The sequence below is a fragment of the Diabrotica undecimpunctata genome, chromosome 1 (assembly GCF_040954645.1).
Source record: "Diabrotica undecimpunctata isolate CICGRU chromosome 1, icDiaUnde3, whole genome shotgun sequence".
Classification (NCBI taxonomy): domain Eukaryota; kingdom Metazoa; phylum Arthropoda; class Insecta; order Coleoptera; family Chrysomelidae; genus Diabrotica; species Diabrotica undecimpunctata.
In genome coordinates, this window is record NC_092803.1 from 32,144,858 (window position 1) to 32,160,297 (window position 15,440).

General features: G+C 34.1%; 1 protein-coding gene across 1 annotated transcript in view; it reads right to left on the bottom strand.

Moving 5' to 3' along the window:
• Positions 1 to 202: 202 nt before the first annotated feature.
• LOC140436434 (peroxidase-like) overlaps positions 203 to 15,440 on the bottom strand; it is a 36,688-nt gene continuing 21,450 nt past the window's right edge. The window contains exons 7-9 of the mRNA XM_072525296.1: positions 11,151 to 11,321; positions 5,349 to 5,647; positions 203 to 287 (exon numbers count right to left, since the gene is read on the bottom strand). Of these exons, the coding sequence (XP_072381397.1) occupies positions 203 to 287; positions 5,349 to 5,647; positions 11,151 to 11,321 (555 nt within the window). The remainder of the gene's footprint in view (positions 288 to 5,348; positions 5,648 to 11,150; positions 11,322 to 15,440) is intronic.

Here is a 15,440-nt window from a genome sequence, read left to right on the forward strand (position 1 = left end):
ATTAAGTTAAACAAATGTAGCGAGAGTCCGACACTACAGTATTTTCATATACTACTGTTTCGGATTTTACTGTCATCGGGATAATTTAAGGGGGCAATAATACAAAAATTAGTATAAGTTTCTATTCTTTATTAGTACTTATATACATATATATATATATATATATATATATATATATATATATATATATATATATATATATTTAATATTTATCAGGTTCACAAAGGTCATCTTTCCATAAATCATAGTTAATATCGGGAATGAGGCTACAATGCATGATTGGGTTACTAAAAATAAAGAACCAAATTAAACCAATGTAAGTATTGTTAGTATAATTATTAAAACACAGAACTTTTTAATTAAGTTATTTTGTTGTCGAATGATGAAAGGAATACTTGCATATCAGAACAATTCTTATCTATATATCCAAAAGTAAAATTATGATGTTATAGTTGTTATAAGTATTTGTAAATTATTTTAGCATAACCTCTGCCCACAGCCACTACTCACGGGATAAATATAAACACAAACATTCTCTTATAAATGTGCCTATCTTCTAGAGATGTTGGTGACCACATTGAATCATCTTACTCTATTCACAGCAGTTCGAAATAGATCAGTTAACGTTAGACCAGTCCACTTCCTAAGATTGGCCAGCCAGAATATACGTCTACTTCCAGGGCCTCCCATACCCTCAATCTTGCCTTGTAGAATCAACTGTATAAGTTGGTATTTATTATTACGCATGATGTAGTCGAAGTAAGCCAATTTTCTGTTCTTTACAATGTTAATAATTTCTTTGTCTTTTCTTAGCCGCTGGAAAATAGTTATGGTACTTGTGTGGTGTATATATGAGACCCTCAACATACGTCCGTAGCATCACAAAGCCTGTTGTCAAAGCCTGGACTGTAAATGTTGACTTAATGAGAAAACCGGAAGCTTTTGAGATGTGGCTTTTTAGAAGAATTTTAAAGATACCATAGACCGATCATATTACAAACGAAATGGTGTTGCACAGAATAGAAAGAAGCCGAGAACTTTGAAAGACCACAATTAAAAGACAAAAGTCAGCACATTTGGGGCACATATTTAGATATATTAAGTACGAGTGGTTGCAGCTGATTATAAAGGGTAAAATCAAAGGAAAAAGGGGGTCCTGGTAAATGACAAATATCCTTGCTGAAAAACATTCGCGACTGGACCGGGTTAAATACACAGACGCTCTTAAGAAAAGCAGAAGATAGAAACGAATTTGCAATGGTTGTAGAAAACCTTCATTAGTGGAGACGGCACTAGAAGAAGAAGAAGAAGAACTATTTTTCTACTACTACTAAGGATTTCCACAGTTTTCACTGTCTTCCTTCACTCAACCGTTTTCTCCAATTTTCCCTGTCATTCCAGTCTCCATCTCGCAGGGTTCTTTTCTCCATAGCCTCGTCGATTTCATCTCTGAATGACCTTCGGGGTCTTCCTCTCTTTCTTCTTCCAATCGGGCTCCATTCTGTGATTTTGTTTATCCAGCGTCCTCTGTCCGCTCTTCTGACGTGGCCGTACCAGGATAGTCTCTTCTCCTCTATATAGTCGATTATGTCTGATTGCACTCCCATTCTCCGCTTAATCTCTGCGTTTTCAATTCTGTCTCTTTTTGTAAGTCTACAGCTTCTCCTCATGAACTCCATTTCTACTGCTCTTATTTTACCTCTATTTCTCTTGTTTATTGTCCAGTTTTCGGACCCATATGTCAGGATACTTCTTGTCAGGGTGTTATATATTCTCTTTTTTGTCTTTATCGTAATGTTCTTATCCCACAACACTGAGTTTAGTTGTCTTATACAGTTTCTTGTTTGTCTCAGTCTGTTGTTTATATCTTCTTCTGTTGTTCCCTGGTTCGATATTATGGTTCCTAAATACTTGAATTTATCTGTTCCATTTATTTGTCTTCCCTCGTCTATCTCTAGGTTTCTCATATCCTTGTTTTCTGTTGTTAGGTATTCGGTTTTCTCTAAGTTTATTTCCATTCCGTTGTTTTTATATTCTTCTTCTAGTTTTCTGAGCATAAAGCTGAGATCTTCTTCATCTTGTGCGATGACTACTTGATCGTCGGCAAAACTTAAGGTGTATAGGTATTCGTCTCTTACTGGTATGCCCATTCCTTCGCACTTTCTCCTCCATGGTTTGAGTGTCTTTTCCAAGAATATTTTAAACAGAGTAGGGGACGTAGCACAGCCTTGTAGAAGTCCTTTTGTCGTCTTAAATGGATTGTAGGCTTTATTTCCACATTTAATAGCTACTCGTAACGCTATTTTGTCATTTGTACGTAAATAAACTTTGTCCAGCATCTTATCAGTGAAAAAGAAATTAACAGTGTCTATAGGCTCTATGTAACTAGAAGGATAGGAAATGAAGCGGAAATAATATTAACTATCAAAAGACAATAACTTGAGTACTTAGGACATGTGATGAGTGGGCAAAAATACGCATTATTATAACTTATTATGCAAGGCAAAATCCGAGGAAAGCGAAATGTGGAAAGACGAAGAATATCCTGGCTTAGGTTTTAGAGCGGCAGTCAACAGAGTCCGCATAGCCGTGATGATTTCTAACCTTCGATAGAAGATGGAACTTAAAGAAGAAGATAGGCTCTGTGGCATCTTTGGCTAAATTGATCGAACCTGGTCCGATAAAATCAGTATTTCTAAATGCAAATTGACTCATTTATAGGCAAAGTACTTCATTTATAATTGTTTTTTTCTACTAAAGAAAGTTTATCCATTATTACAGCAGGCGTTTGTAGTTTAATAGGAATGTAAATAGATTGTAATGATGGTGGCTGCATAATTTTATTATTAATTGTAAAAGAGCACGAATATCTTGCTTCTTTGTGAGTGTCTGTAGTTGTAGTTTTCCAGGATATTGTCTTCGTCTTGTGCAGTATCGTTTGTCTATAGGTTATGCTCTGTTTCACCGAAACGACTGAAATCACTGTTAGTTATAATATTCTTCAGTTATTTTTTAGCGAAAGGACGTGTTAGATAAACATTTAATTTGCCCGTACTGTAATGTATACGTTAATACAAAAAACGCGTTAAAATTACGTACGAAACGTAACCCAAAATAAAATCAAAGCGGGTATGCGAAGAACGTCAAAAAACTGTCAAAGTGTTTAGACGCATTTCAAAGTTTCTCTTAAAAATTTAAATATTTAAACGATTATTTCTTCAGTTCTAAACATGTAAATAGTGAATTATATTAAAATCAAAATCATGTTCGAGTCTAATCTAAAATAGCTCGCAAAGAAGTTAATTTTATAGTGGTTTAATAACTTAAGAAAAGTAATTAAGTATAAAAGTGAAAGTGATTTGTATACTGAATATCGGAATCGTGAGTAGATAAAATATACTTTTTCCATCTATTTGGATTTATATATTTAAGTAAACAACTGCAATCAGTTATAAGTATTATCCAATTTACATGAACTGGTATCACAACGAAAGCTGTAAAACAGCACCGGTTTTAGTCGGATTTTAAAATCCATTTAAAAGATGTCATCTTCCAATCAGCTACCACAAAATGCATCATACTCAAAAGCAGTTAGTCAATCACGTAGTATATTAATCCCAAGCAGAGATCAAGCTATTTTGTTTAACACTCTAGAGAATTGTACAATTAATGACTATCTTGAAGGACTGAGTCAGCATATAGAACCGAAAAATATAATTTTCGCATCCCGTATATCAAACGGTAGAATATGCATATATCTATCATCCAAAAACCTAGTAGATAAATTCATAGCAGAAACAAAGAAAATAATAGTAAATGGAAATATACTAGAAGCGAGAAGATTAATAACTCCATCAGTCCGCTTAATTCTGTCCAATGTATGTCCAAGCATACCTTCTAACATAATAATGGATGAATTAATAAAACAAGGTTTAAATCCTCTCTCAGACATATCATATCTACGGATAGGAGCAACCAATCCTGCCTTTAGTCCGAAGACAAATTTTTGTTTCACCTTTTCCAGACAACTTTGTACTACCTGAATCTTTTATTATCGAGTTGGAACAAACATCATACCGCATATTTATAGCCCAAAACGAAAATTGTTTCAAATGCAAATTAACTGGACACCAGGCAGCTAATTGTCCAAATATTTTACCTTCTAACCATCCTCACAATGATAGTGCAATGCAAACAGAAATAAGACAAAATTTATCAATAAATCATACTCAACAAGATAATCTACAAAATACTCCCGCAATCTCAAATACCACTCCCTCCACACTTACTGCGTCTTCTCAAACCACATTACAAAGAGTAGCAATTCCAAATTTATCAATAAACCAAATCCAACAGTGCTCACTACAAAATACATCCATACATTTGACCACTTCTTCTGTTAACACTACAATCGCAACACCTACATCGTCTGAGTCATCCTCTAATACCCAAAAACATAAATCAATCTTACCCGAAACAAGTCAACACTTACCTCCAAATAAAAATACACATTTGAACTCTTACGAACCCCAAGTAACTTCGAACAAAGCAACCGGAAAAAGAACCCTAGAAGATGCAATCACGCCACCCTCTGAAGAAAACTTTGAAAAACCTAAGCTTCAATTAAAGAAAAAAACCAAAACTGATGACAAAAACTTTAGAAATGATATACCAAATCTCCAAACATTATTGGAACCAGTTAGAGAATATGTAGAAAGGGAAAAGCAATTGTTAAGCTTCGATTAAGTAGTGGATCTATTCGAAAATATACAAGGATCAAAAGACATAATCAGCGTAACAAAATTGTACTCAGAAGACTCTTATGTACTTATAAAGTTTCTAATGGAATTACATTCATACTACATTGACAAAAGAATGAAAACCATAAGCACCAAATTAATACGAAAACTTGGCAAACACATAGGTTTACTCTCTACAGTGAAAACTTCATTATCGGAAGAAGATTTCGACTCATCGGTAAATAATTCCTCTAAAGAATAATAATATCACTGTTGACTTCATGTCTGTTCCATCACAAGTCTTAGGAAAAAACATGAATATTAAAAAACACAATAAGTTATCTTAAAGACTCAGAACTGTATCAATTATTGTAATTTTTTCTACCTTTACCTGTATTATATTTTTTAGGTCGCTAATAACCCTTGTGGTTGCAGCGTAAATAAATAAAAAAAAAAGCGGGTATGCATTATTTGTTTTTACTTACCAAAAAGTTAAATACATACTTTCTCATTTTAGTAGCGATCAAATTAAAATCGCTACGTAAAATTTACGTACGTCAGTATTCTAGATATCAGATTCTAATAACAATATCATTAGAATTTACTTACGTTGTTGAATCAGTAGGTTGCATAACATCTTTCTGCATATTTTGTATATCGTTACCGGAATTGCAATAAATTCTCGCCAAAGTCATTTTCTTTATTTCCTTTATTTGATCATCACTAAATCCGGAAGATGGAAACTCATACCAAAATCTATCACCATTTCTTGTACGCAGTAACTGTTCTAGTACCATTTTGTGAAAGGTTGGTCCGAACTTGCTTCCAGGGACAGGTATTTCCAAAATTGCTGCATGTAGTTCTATATCGTCTGGACAGGAATAAATTGAAGAAAGTTTGTTTACGTTCTAAAATTAAATTAAAAGAAAATTAAAGAAAATATACATATAAGGTTGAATGCTCGAATAAATGGACTTTGATCAAATAAAAGGCAGATATCGAGCACAGTTTATTAATTAAATCTTGCCCAAGTACTTTCGCTTCACAGGGCATCTTTAGGGGCATATCGTCAAATTTGGCCTATTCAACAATCTGTTGAGAATGTCATAAACATAAAATTGTACATTACACTACACGACACAAGGACAAACAGTTAAAAATTTTTAAAAAACGATGAAGCAACATATTGGTTGGCATCAGGAGAGGAATTCTCCCTGATTACAGATTGAAGATTAGATGAGACAAAATACTGCCTTGCCTGATTCCACGCATGATTTTCACATAGTCAGTGTGTTCACCTTCTACTATAAGATTTGCTGTCTAATTTCAGTCAAGATTTGTAATTATTTTTAGATCTTGGTTGTTACTTCCTGCTTCTTTTAGTATTTGCATCATCTTGGCGTGCTGTACCCGATCAAACGCTTTCTCGTAATCAACCAGACATGAGTATACGTCATTGTTGACGTCTCTGTATCTCTGGAATAAGACTTGTACTGAGAACAAAGCCTCTCTAGTACCAACAGCATTTGTGAACCCGAACTAGTTGGGAGAAATTTGACTTTCACACAATGATTCCCTTATGAATTATCTTTAGGAACAATTTTAGGAGATGACTTATAAGGCTTATAGTACGGTAGTCTTTGCATTTTTTGGCTTCTGGTTTTTTTGGAATAGCAATAAACTCAGATTTCCGCCATTCTGTTGGTATTTCTCTAGAGTTAAATATGTTGTTGAATATCTTTGTGATTATTGCTATTGATTCGTTGTCTATTAGTTTAAGTAGTTCTGCTTGTATATTATCAGGACCTACCGTTTTGCCATCCTTTAACTGTGTTATTGCGGAATAAACTTCCTGCTGTAATATTCTTGGTGCACCATTTACCTCTTCTTCTAGATCAAAGGTGTTATCTCTTTTGTCTTCAAATAGTATTTCTAGATTTCCTTTCCACGTTCTTATTTGACTCTTTGTTTGTTCAAGATGATGTTTCCGTCAGAATCAATTATATTTTCTTTCTGCCTTCGTCTTAGTCCTCTTGTAAGTTCTTTAACTTTTCTATGTACATTGTGACTATCGTACTTTGACTGCAGAGTCTCAATTTCTTTGCATCTTTCCCTTGCTTCTTTTTCTTTCGCTTCTCTGATTTTCATTCTTATTATTATATTTATAAATTTATATTTGTCTGGGTCATTTTTGACTTCTCTTCTCTCGTTCATTAGTTTCCGGATCTCATCTGTCATTCATGATTTTTTCTTCATTAATCTATCTGTCTTTAAGTGTTTAGCCTTTACATTTTGCACTATTTCTGTAATATGTTTGATCGTTTGTTCCTCGTTCGATTCGTCTCTAATCGCAGTCACTTGCTCATTTAACGTGGCTTGGACTCTCTTTCTCTTATCAAGGTCTTTCCGCATACGTAAGCTGTATGATTGTGCTTTCCTTTTCTGCACTGTTTGGAGTTTGACTCGAAATACTCCCACCAGTGGAAGGTGGTCTGTCTTCAACTCTGCTCCAGGGGATTGGATGATCTGTTAAATAACCTCATTGGAAATAAAATACCAAAAGATTGGAGAACTATAGAACTAATTCCGCTATTCAAAAAAAGAGATAAGAAAACTATAGAGCTATAAACTTATTAAAAAATACCCTAAAACATACAACTAAAAGTTTACAAGAACTAATGAATCAAAGTTTAGCAGATAAACAACAGTGTTTGTACTAGAAGATCGTGTACAGATGCAACAGCGGTCGAAAAGCAAATTAATGAGAAATCACTAAAGTATAAGAGACCAGTATTCCTGTGTCTGATAGACTTGAAGAAAGCATTTGACACAGTAAGACTTAAAGAATTAATACATCTTTTGTATAATAGAGAAGTTTACCTAGATGTTATAGAAACTATCGAAAACATCTATCAAAGCAACAAAATAAAAGTCAGAATTAATGGACAACTTATAAAAAACTATAGACAATATATGTAGACAAAAAATGTCAATAAAGGAAAAAAAGAATAAATAATGAAAAATAAAGAACTAAAAATAACTACTCTGTAACTCAAATTGTGCAAGATTAATAACCCAAGATGAACATAGCCTGCAGATTCTCTACAAATTAAACATAAGAGTAAAAGATCGTAAAATGACAATCTCAATACAGAAAAACTAAAATAATAGTAATCAGCAAAAAACCAATCAAATATACAATAGAAATCGGTGGCATCAGTATTCAACAAGTATTGGAAACAAAATATCTTGGAATTACACTATCTAGCTATGGATACCCGGACAAATAAGTTAAAGATCAAATACCTACACAAAGCAAATAGATTGACAGGATGCCTTAATAACACTAAATTGTGAATACGACATATTAACACTGGGATGAAATCTAGAATTAACAAGACCAGTGTAAGATACATATGCGTCAGAAGAATACCCGAAACAGCCATAAAACAAAAACTACTGGAAAAAACAGAAATGAGCGTACTAAGAAGAAGTACAGGGAATACGCTGAGAGATCGAAAAATTCCTCTACTGCATTAGCAGAAAATGCATCGTACAGTGTATAAAGGAATGGACACTAAACATAAAAAAGAGTGGAATAAACAAATAAGTAGAATGCTCGTCTAAAGCAGCCATACCTGTCGAGGACATGGTATAGGGCAGCAGTTACTTCATTATTATTTTTTTAAAGGCTACAAAATAATGATATTTTAAGGTTTGGAATCAGATACTTCTTCTTTTTCATGTACTATGTTCTTTCAGAACGTTGGTTACCATCATAGCTATCTTAATTTAATTCACTGCCATCCTAAATAGCATGCTTGTATCAACACCATGCCAATCTCGCAAGTTCTTCAACCATGAGGTTCTTCTTCGTCCTGGAAAGGGGAAACGTACAAATTTAATTATCTTAATATATGTAATATACTTATGGCAAAGGATCCTAGTTCGTGGCAGACATTGCATGGCCAAGGGAAGCTACGACTTCCCACGGTAATTTCTAGGAATTACTCGAAAGTGGAATAAAACAAGAATGAAAAATAAAAAATTGAACCTAGTAAACAAAAACTTTGTATGACGAAGAATCTCATAATATCCTGAGAGAAATCAAAATAATGGGATTGTAAAAAATTTTATACCTATATGTAATAAAGTAGCTATGTTGCAGATCAATATTAACCCCATCAATATTAACTGTATTAAAGTATATAGAGATTAAACGAAGAATAATTCTGGCAAATAAGTGATATTTTGGGTTACGCAAACACATTAAAAGTAGAAACTTATGCAAGAAAAACAAAAATAATAATATACAAATCACTTATACTGCCATTGCTGACATAAGTTGCAGATATATGGACTATTATCAAGACAGATGAAAACCTTGTACTTATATTTGAACAAAGAAACCTGAAAGGAATATTCGGTGGCATTTGTGAAAACAATTTTTGGAGAAGGAGGTACAACTATGAAGTATACCACAAAGACAAACAAATATATTCAGGTAAGAATGTAACATCTCTCGTAAAAATAGGAAAAATAAAAAGGATAGGACATCCACCTAGATCACATCAGAGCAACCTTCTTAGACGAATCCTTATGTCACAGCCAGTGAAAAGTAGGAGAAGAGGTATACTAAAACTTAGATGGAAGGATGGTAAAGATGATGATGCTAGAAAAATAGGGGCAGCAAACTGGCAACGTTTGGCAATAGGTAGAGCTGAATGGCGAAATAGACTTGGAAAGGTCGAGACCTCTATATGGATGTAACACAAATAACACTGAAAGTATATCAAGAAAAACCAAAAAGAAAAACACGAAGATTCTACCAAGATATTAAACAGGTAATGAAGATAACAATGAAAAATAGTGTAAACATTGTTTTGGTGAATTTAAATTCTAAAGCAGGTAAAGGGTAAACTAAAGATATAGTCAGAAACTTTGGTTTGGACAAAGGAAATGATAGAGGGGTCTGAATTTTGCCAAGAACAAAATCTAATATTTGCAAACCCTTGGTTTCAACTACCAAAAAGAAGAATATAAACACTGCCAGTACCTGAAAATAATCAAAACAACTTAATAAGAAACCAAATTAATTATATACTAATTGTAAAGCGTTAATGCAATAAAGTCAATGGAGTTAAAACAAATGGGACTGATATTGGTTCTGACCACAATGCTGTTTTCCATAAAATCTCAATTAAACTGAAGAAAATCAAACATAAAGAGAAGAAATACTTTAACTTTAGAAACGTAAACATCCAGAAGTACAAGCAGAGGTAAATAATGATGCTCTAAAAGATAAAATCAGTGAAATTTGCACAGAATCAGAAAAAAAGTTAAAAATATTTGCTTTACTTTTAAGACCAATCACAAACATACAAATAGAAAAACATAACCAATACAAAGAACACATGGATGATAAAGACATGGATGATAAGAAACTCAGAGAATCATCAGAAAAAAATCAGTGAAAGTAGCATGGCTAAAAAGCAAATTTGAGAAACTACAGGATTAACTAAGAAGACTTGACCACTTTAAAGCATAACAAAAGATAAAAGAGTCGAAGATAAATATGTTTTGATGTGTTTCGTTTGAGTGTGGTTTGAGTGAGTGTGGTAAGGGTAGATAAAGAATGTATCTGTACATAACGTGTTTTGGTTGAATTATGTAGTTTTCATGTGCGTAGTTTTATAAAGGTTTGGTTTATGGTATTATTATAGGAGGAGGTTGATCTGGCATACCCATATAACAAGTCGGGCATTTGATTGAGGTATCCAGCAGTGTCGTCCCTCTTTTCCAGAAAGACATTAAAAAGTATGGGGGATGTGAACTTAACGAGTGATTTTATGTCCGAGGATAAGCCGTAGAATGTGACTTGTTTTGGCATATTTAATGGTTGTGTTTGTTTTACGTTGGTGAAATATGAATTATAGAGCATATATCCTTCTACGGCATCCATGCCACTTTTACCCTAACAAAGAAACACAATCAAAGATATTTATTTTTAAACAAGTCTGTGTCAGACACATCATCATCATCTAGCCTCAAGAGTCCACTGCTGAACATAGGCCTCTTCCTCATGTTTCCAACCCCATCTATCTTGCGCCGCTTTTATCCAGTTTTTATTGAGTCTTCTTAAATCGTCAGACCATCTTGTAGGTGGTCGACTGACGCTTCTCTTGTCTTCCCTTGGCCTTCATTCCAATAACCTCTTTGTCCATCGCCCATCTGTCATTCTGGCTATGTGTCCTGCCCATCTCCATTTTAGTCTGTCAGTAGTGTCAGACACGGATTTTACCAATTACCATACCGGCTGAAGGTTAAAAGTAATAACTGAAATGACAATTTTTTACATTTACGGATACGCTTACGGTAGTAATATGTAACAATTATTTTATAATACTTTACCGATGATGTCATCACACTTAATAGATCTGAAAACTTAATGGCTCTAGGTCTTCCTTGGAATTCTATGATGTCGTTATATGATGGGACACCAAGTAATCTATTTCTCTGAATATCCATGGCAAGCCAATCCGATGCAACTTTTAAACACTGCATATCAAAGTGGTTAAGTAGCTAAAATAACAGTAGTGATAAAAACCTCTATTATTTTAAATTTAAATTAACAAGTAAATTAATAGTAACGAAACATCGAAAAAATCTTAAGTATAGAAGTCAAAGCTTTTATTAGTTGTAAGATTTGTCACTCGCAGAAAAAATACATACCACAACCTGATTTGTTATTTGTATTTTTATGCTTTCTTTACATTGCAAATTAAAATTTTAAAACATGTCTTTGAGTTTAAAATGGGAAAGTTCCAAGTGGTTGACTGTACCCATTATAGTTAAAAAACTTTAAAGTGAAGTAAGTAAAAACTTTTAATGTAATTGGTATATTTGTTATGAATATAAAATTTATATTAGAAGTTTTTACTTCACTGTGAAATTTTTTAATCTCTATCTGTTATCGGTTATTTCTAAAACATAAAGACTCAAGAGATTTCTTAGCAACATGATCGAACGTATAAACAGGATCATCCATATGTGGGTAATGAACAAGTGTACCATGCAAATAGTATTGTGTAACATTTACAATATTTTAGATTTACTTTTTTTTTTTTATTTTTTCTACTAAAGACACAGAAGTGTATTTACATTAAAATCTGGTCAGTAAGACCAATTATCAATTTGTTTCTAACTTAAATTACTAATGAAATCTTAAAATTAGGTGTCTACTCACTAGTATCTTTCCTATTATTTCTAATAACTAGCATTAAATTTAGCATGCATACTCGCACAATACTTTACTCTGCTTTTCACTCACTCATTATACCAGTTCAAAAGGCTTTGTTCTTTTGAGCCTTCTTTCTAGGTTCGTATTGTCGAGGAGCTGGATAGCCTCGACGTTTACATGATGATGGAGTCGTTGTTCATGGCTCCCTGCAAATTTCTTGATTATCTGATTGACGTCTTCCATCTTGAGGTCCCGGTGAAGGTCGTTGTTCCTAACGTACCAAGGCGCATCTACGATGTTCCTCAGTACTTTATTCTAGAATATCTGGATTACTTTGATGTTACTAGGCTTGGCACAGCTCCAGAGTTGGCAGCCATAGGTCCATACTGGTCTCAGTATTTGTATTGGATATTGATTAGGAGTTTATTATTTATGGATAGAGAGGAATGTCTTCCCATTAACCAATACATTTTCTTGTAGCGGATGCCTAGTTCTTCTCTTTTCTTCTTCACGTGAGCTTTCCAGCGAAGTTTCGCATTAAGAGTGATCCTCAAGTACTTTGCTGATGTTGCAATAGGCACTTGGACATCATTTATTCTAATGGGAATATTATTAATTCTCTTATTGGTAAAATTTATATGGACTGATTTATTCTCATTCAGTTTAATTTTCCATTTTTTGGTCCATTCATAGATTTTATTTATTGAATTTTGTAGTTTTTCTGTAGCTTCTTCGACGGTGTCACTTACCGCTAAGTTAGCAGTGTCATCTGCGAAGGTAGCTATGGTGTCGTCTTCTAGTTCAGGTATATCACACGTGTATATTAGATATAGGACTGGACCCAATACACTCCCTTGTGGAACACCTAATTCAATATCCTTGAGATCAGTGTATACATCTTCTTGTTTAACTCTAAAATGTCTGTTCGCTAGATATGATTGTAATATATTTAAATATTGTTTAGGCATGAATGATTTAAGTTTATGTATCAAACCCTTATGCCAGACTTTATCAAACGCCTGTGCCACATCTAGGAAGGTTGCAGAACAGACTTTTTTTTTCTCTAATGATCTTTCAATTAGATTTACTTGAATTACATTAAGTACTTAAGTTATTTTATGTTTATTAAGTACTAAGTAAATGGAACTTAGAATAAATTTGTAGCACTAAAATCGAACAGAAGAATAACATTCGTAGTAATTGTATTAACTTCATCTTTATTTCAGTCTTATAACTCCTGTAGAAAAAAAAACTAGATATGTAAGGTCTGGAGATTTTGGGGGCCACACTTCTGGTACTCTTCTACCAATCCATCTACTAGACAAAAACTGGTTTAAACTCCCGCGAACATTACGTGCATAAGGCAGGGATATACCACATTGTTGTAACCAGATACTAACAACTGGTAAGTTGGGATTGTTGGCGTTTGGATACATTGTTCAGGACTATTACAACTTCTGTTCGCATAAATTGACAATACCGTTCCTCTATAAGACTTTCTTGCATAAAATAAGCACAAATTATGTTATTAATTATTAACCTCCAGTCATCCAGTGAGGATTATCCTTACTCCAGTATCTGCAAGATTGAAAATTGACCAACCATTTAGCAAAATTTGGTCTCATCAGAAAATATAATTTATTTAATAGATTGTGGATTGCGGTTGCATCTCTCTCTCTTGTCGTTTCCTCATTGCTGAGGATCGTGATTTTCTACAATGCTCTCCATCTCTTGCGATTTTGGGCTGCTCTTATGGACTCGGAAAACGTCTCTTTAGTGGCTTTCTGTACTTGATCTGACCATCGGATAGGTGAGCGTCCTCTGCCTCTACGTCCTTCTACGTTTCCGCATACAATTAGTCTTTCTAAGTTGTCATTGTCTCTTCTCGCAATGTGGCCAAAAAACTTTAAAACATTTGCAAGACACTGAGAGGAGAGTCTGGTCTGAATGTTTAGCTCTTCGAGAATCAACTGATTGGATCTGTGCTATAGCCACTGCAATTTGGCATTAATTATTATGAGGATTACCTTTAACACTTAATACAATATCAAGTTTCACGTTTTCTGATAGCTTAGGACTTTCAGAATTTTTAACACGACCATTTTTCCTAATTTTTTTCAATTTTACTGACTGGTACAGTCGTCAGAGATTTGATCTCAATTTTGGGACCCCAAAAATCACGCAAAAGGTTTGCCACTCCTACCGGGCTATCCCTAAAACTCCACTATCCACATTCGATTTGAATATAAAGTCTGGTGTCTCTATTCCAAAAACGGTTACCTTATCAATTTTGAGTTGTATCTGGGAAATTTGGGTAGCAGGTAGGAACTCTTTAAATTCTTGAAGATAGTCCTATCAAGAAAAATGAATCAATCCCTGCCCTCCACAGATTCCGGGGGTTTCCTGACCCGGGAAACTAGTACCCGTTTATTGTCCCTTGTCCAGGGTTACGGATGAAGTCCACAACGGCAGCCACAGCGGAGAAGCAAAACTTCGGTACGGTGCGGATGGTGTAAGTGGCAACTCTCGATTTTAGGGTTGATATAGAATCAAGTCAAATACTGGCCAACTGTTTCGGGTGGAGGAGCTTTAAAGACTCGTAGAGTACCCCTAGAAATCATGGTAGTTAGTGACAATTAACATTATACTAATCATGATTCTCGGATGCCAAGATTCGACAGGGGGAGAAATAACAATGATGACAGGGCTCCCCAGGTCGTTAATCAACGAAATCCCTGCGTACTAAAAATACAAAATTCAACTTTTAAAATAGCAATATCGAATGTTAGAAGCATGTATGAGACTGGTAAACTAAGGAACATAGAACAAGAAATGATGCGACTTAAGATCAATATATTGGGAATGAGTGACACAAGATGACTCGACTCCGACGAACCAAATACAACCAATCTTCGACTTTTCTACTCTAGTTGTACCGACAGCCAACATGGGTATGGAGTAGCAATTAATGTCAGTAAAAAAGTTGCTAAATCAGTTGTAGGCTTTATACCAATATCGGAAAGAATAATGCTACTACAAATGATGCCAACACATAGGAAATTTAACCTTATTCAGATTTATGCGCCAACCTCTGATAAAACAGACCAAGAAATTGAAAAATTTTACGATGACCTTCAAAACACCCTAAAAAATACAACATCTAGAAATATAACAGTAGTAATGGGTAATTTTAACGCCAAAGTTGGAGAAGTAAGATGTGAGTCTACTGTAGGACCATATGGACTCGGTGTTCGAAATGAGAGAGGAGAATGCCTTATATAATTCTGACTAGAACATAATCTTGCGGTAATGAATACTTTTTGTCAAACTGTCTAAACGACGCCTTTACACTTGAAAATCGCCAGCTGACAAGGTCAATAAAATCGTTAGAAACCAAATTAACTATATTTTAATAAACCAGATACCAAAACGCAATACAAATGGTGAAAGCGTACCCAGGT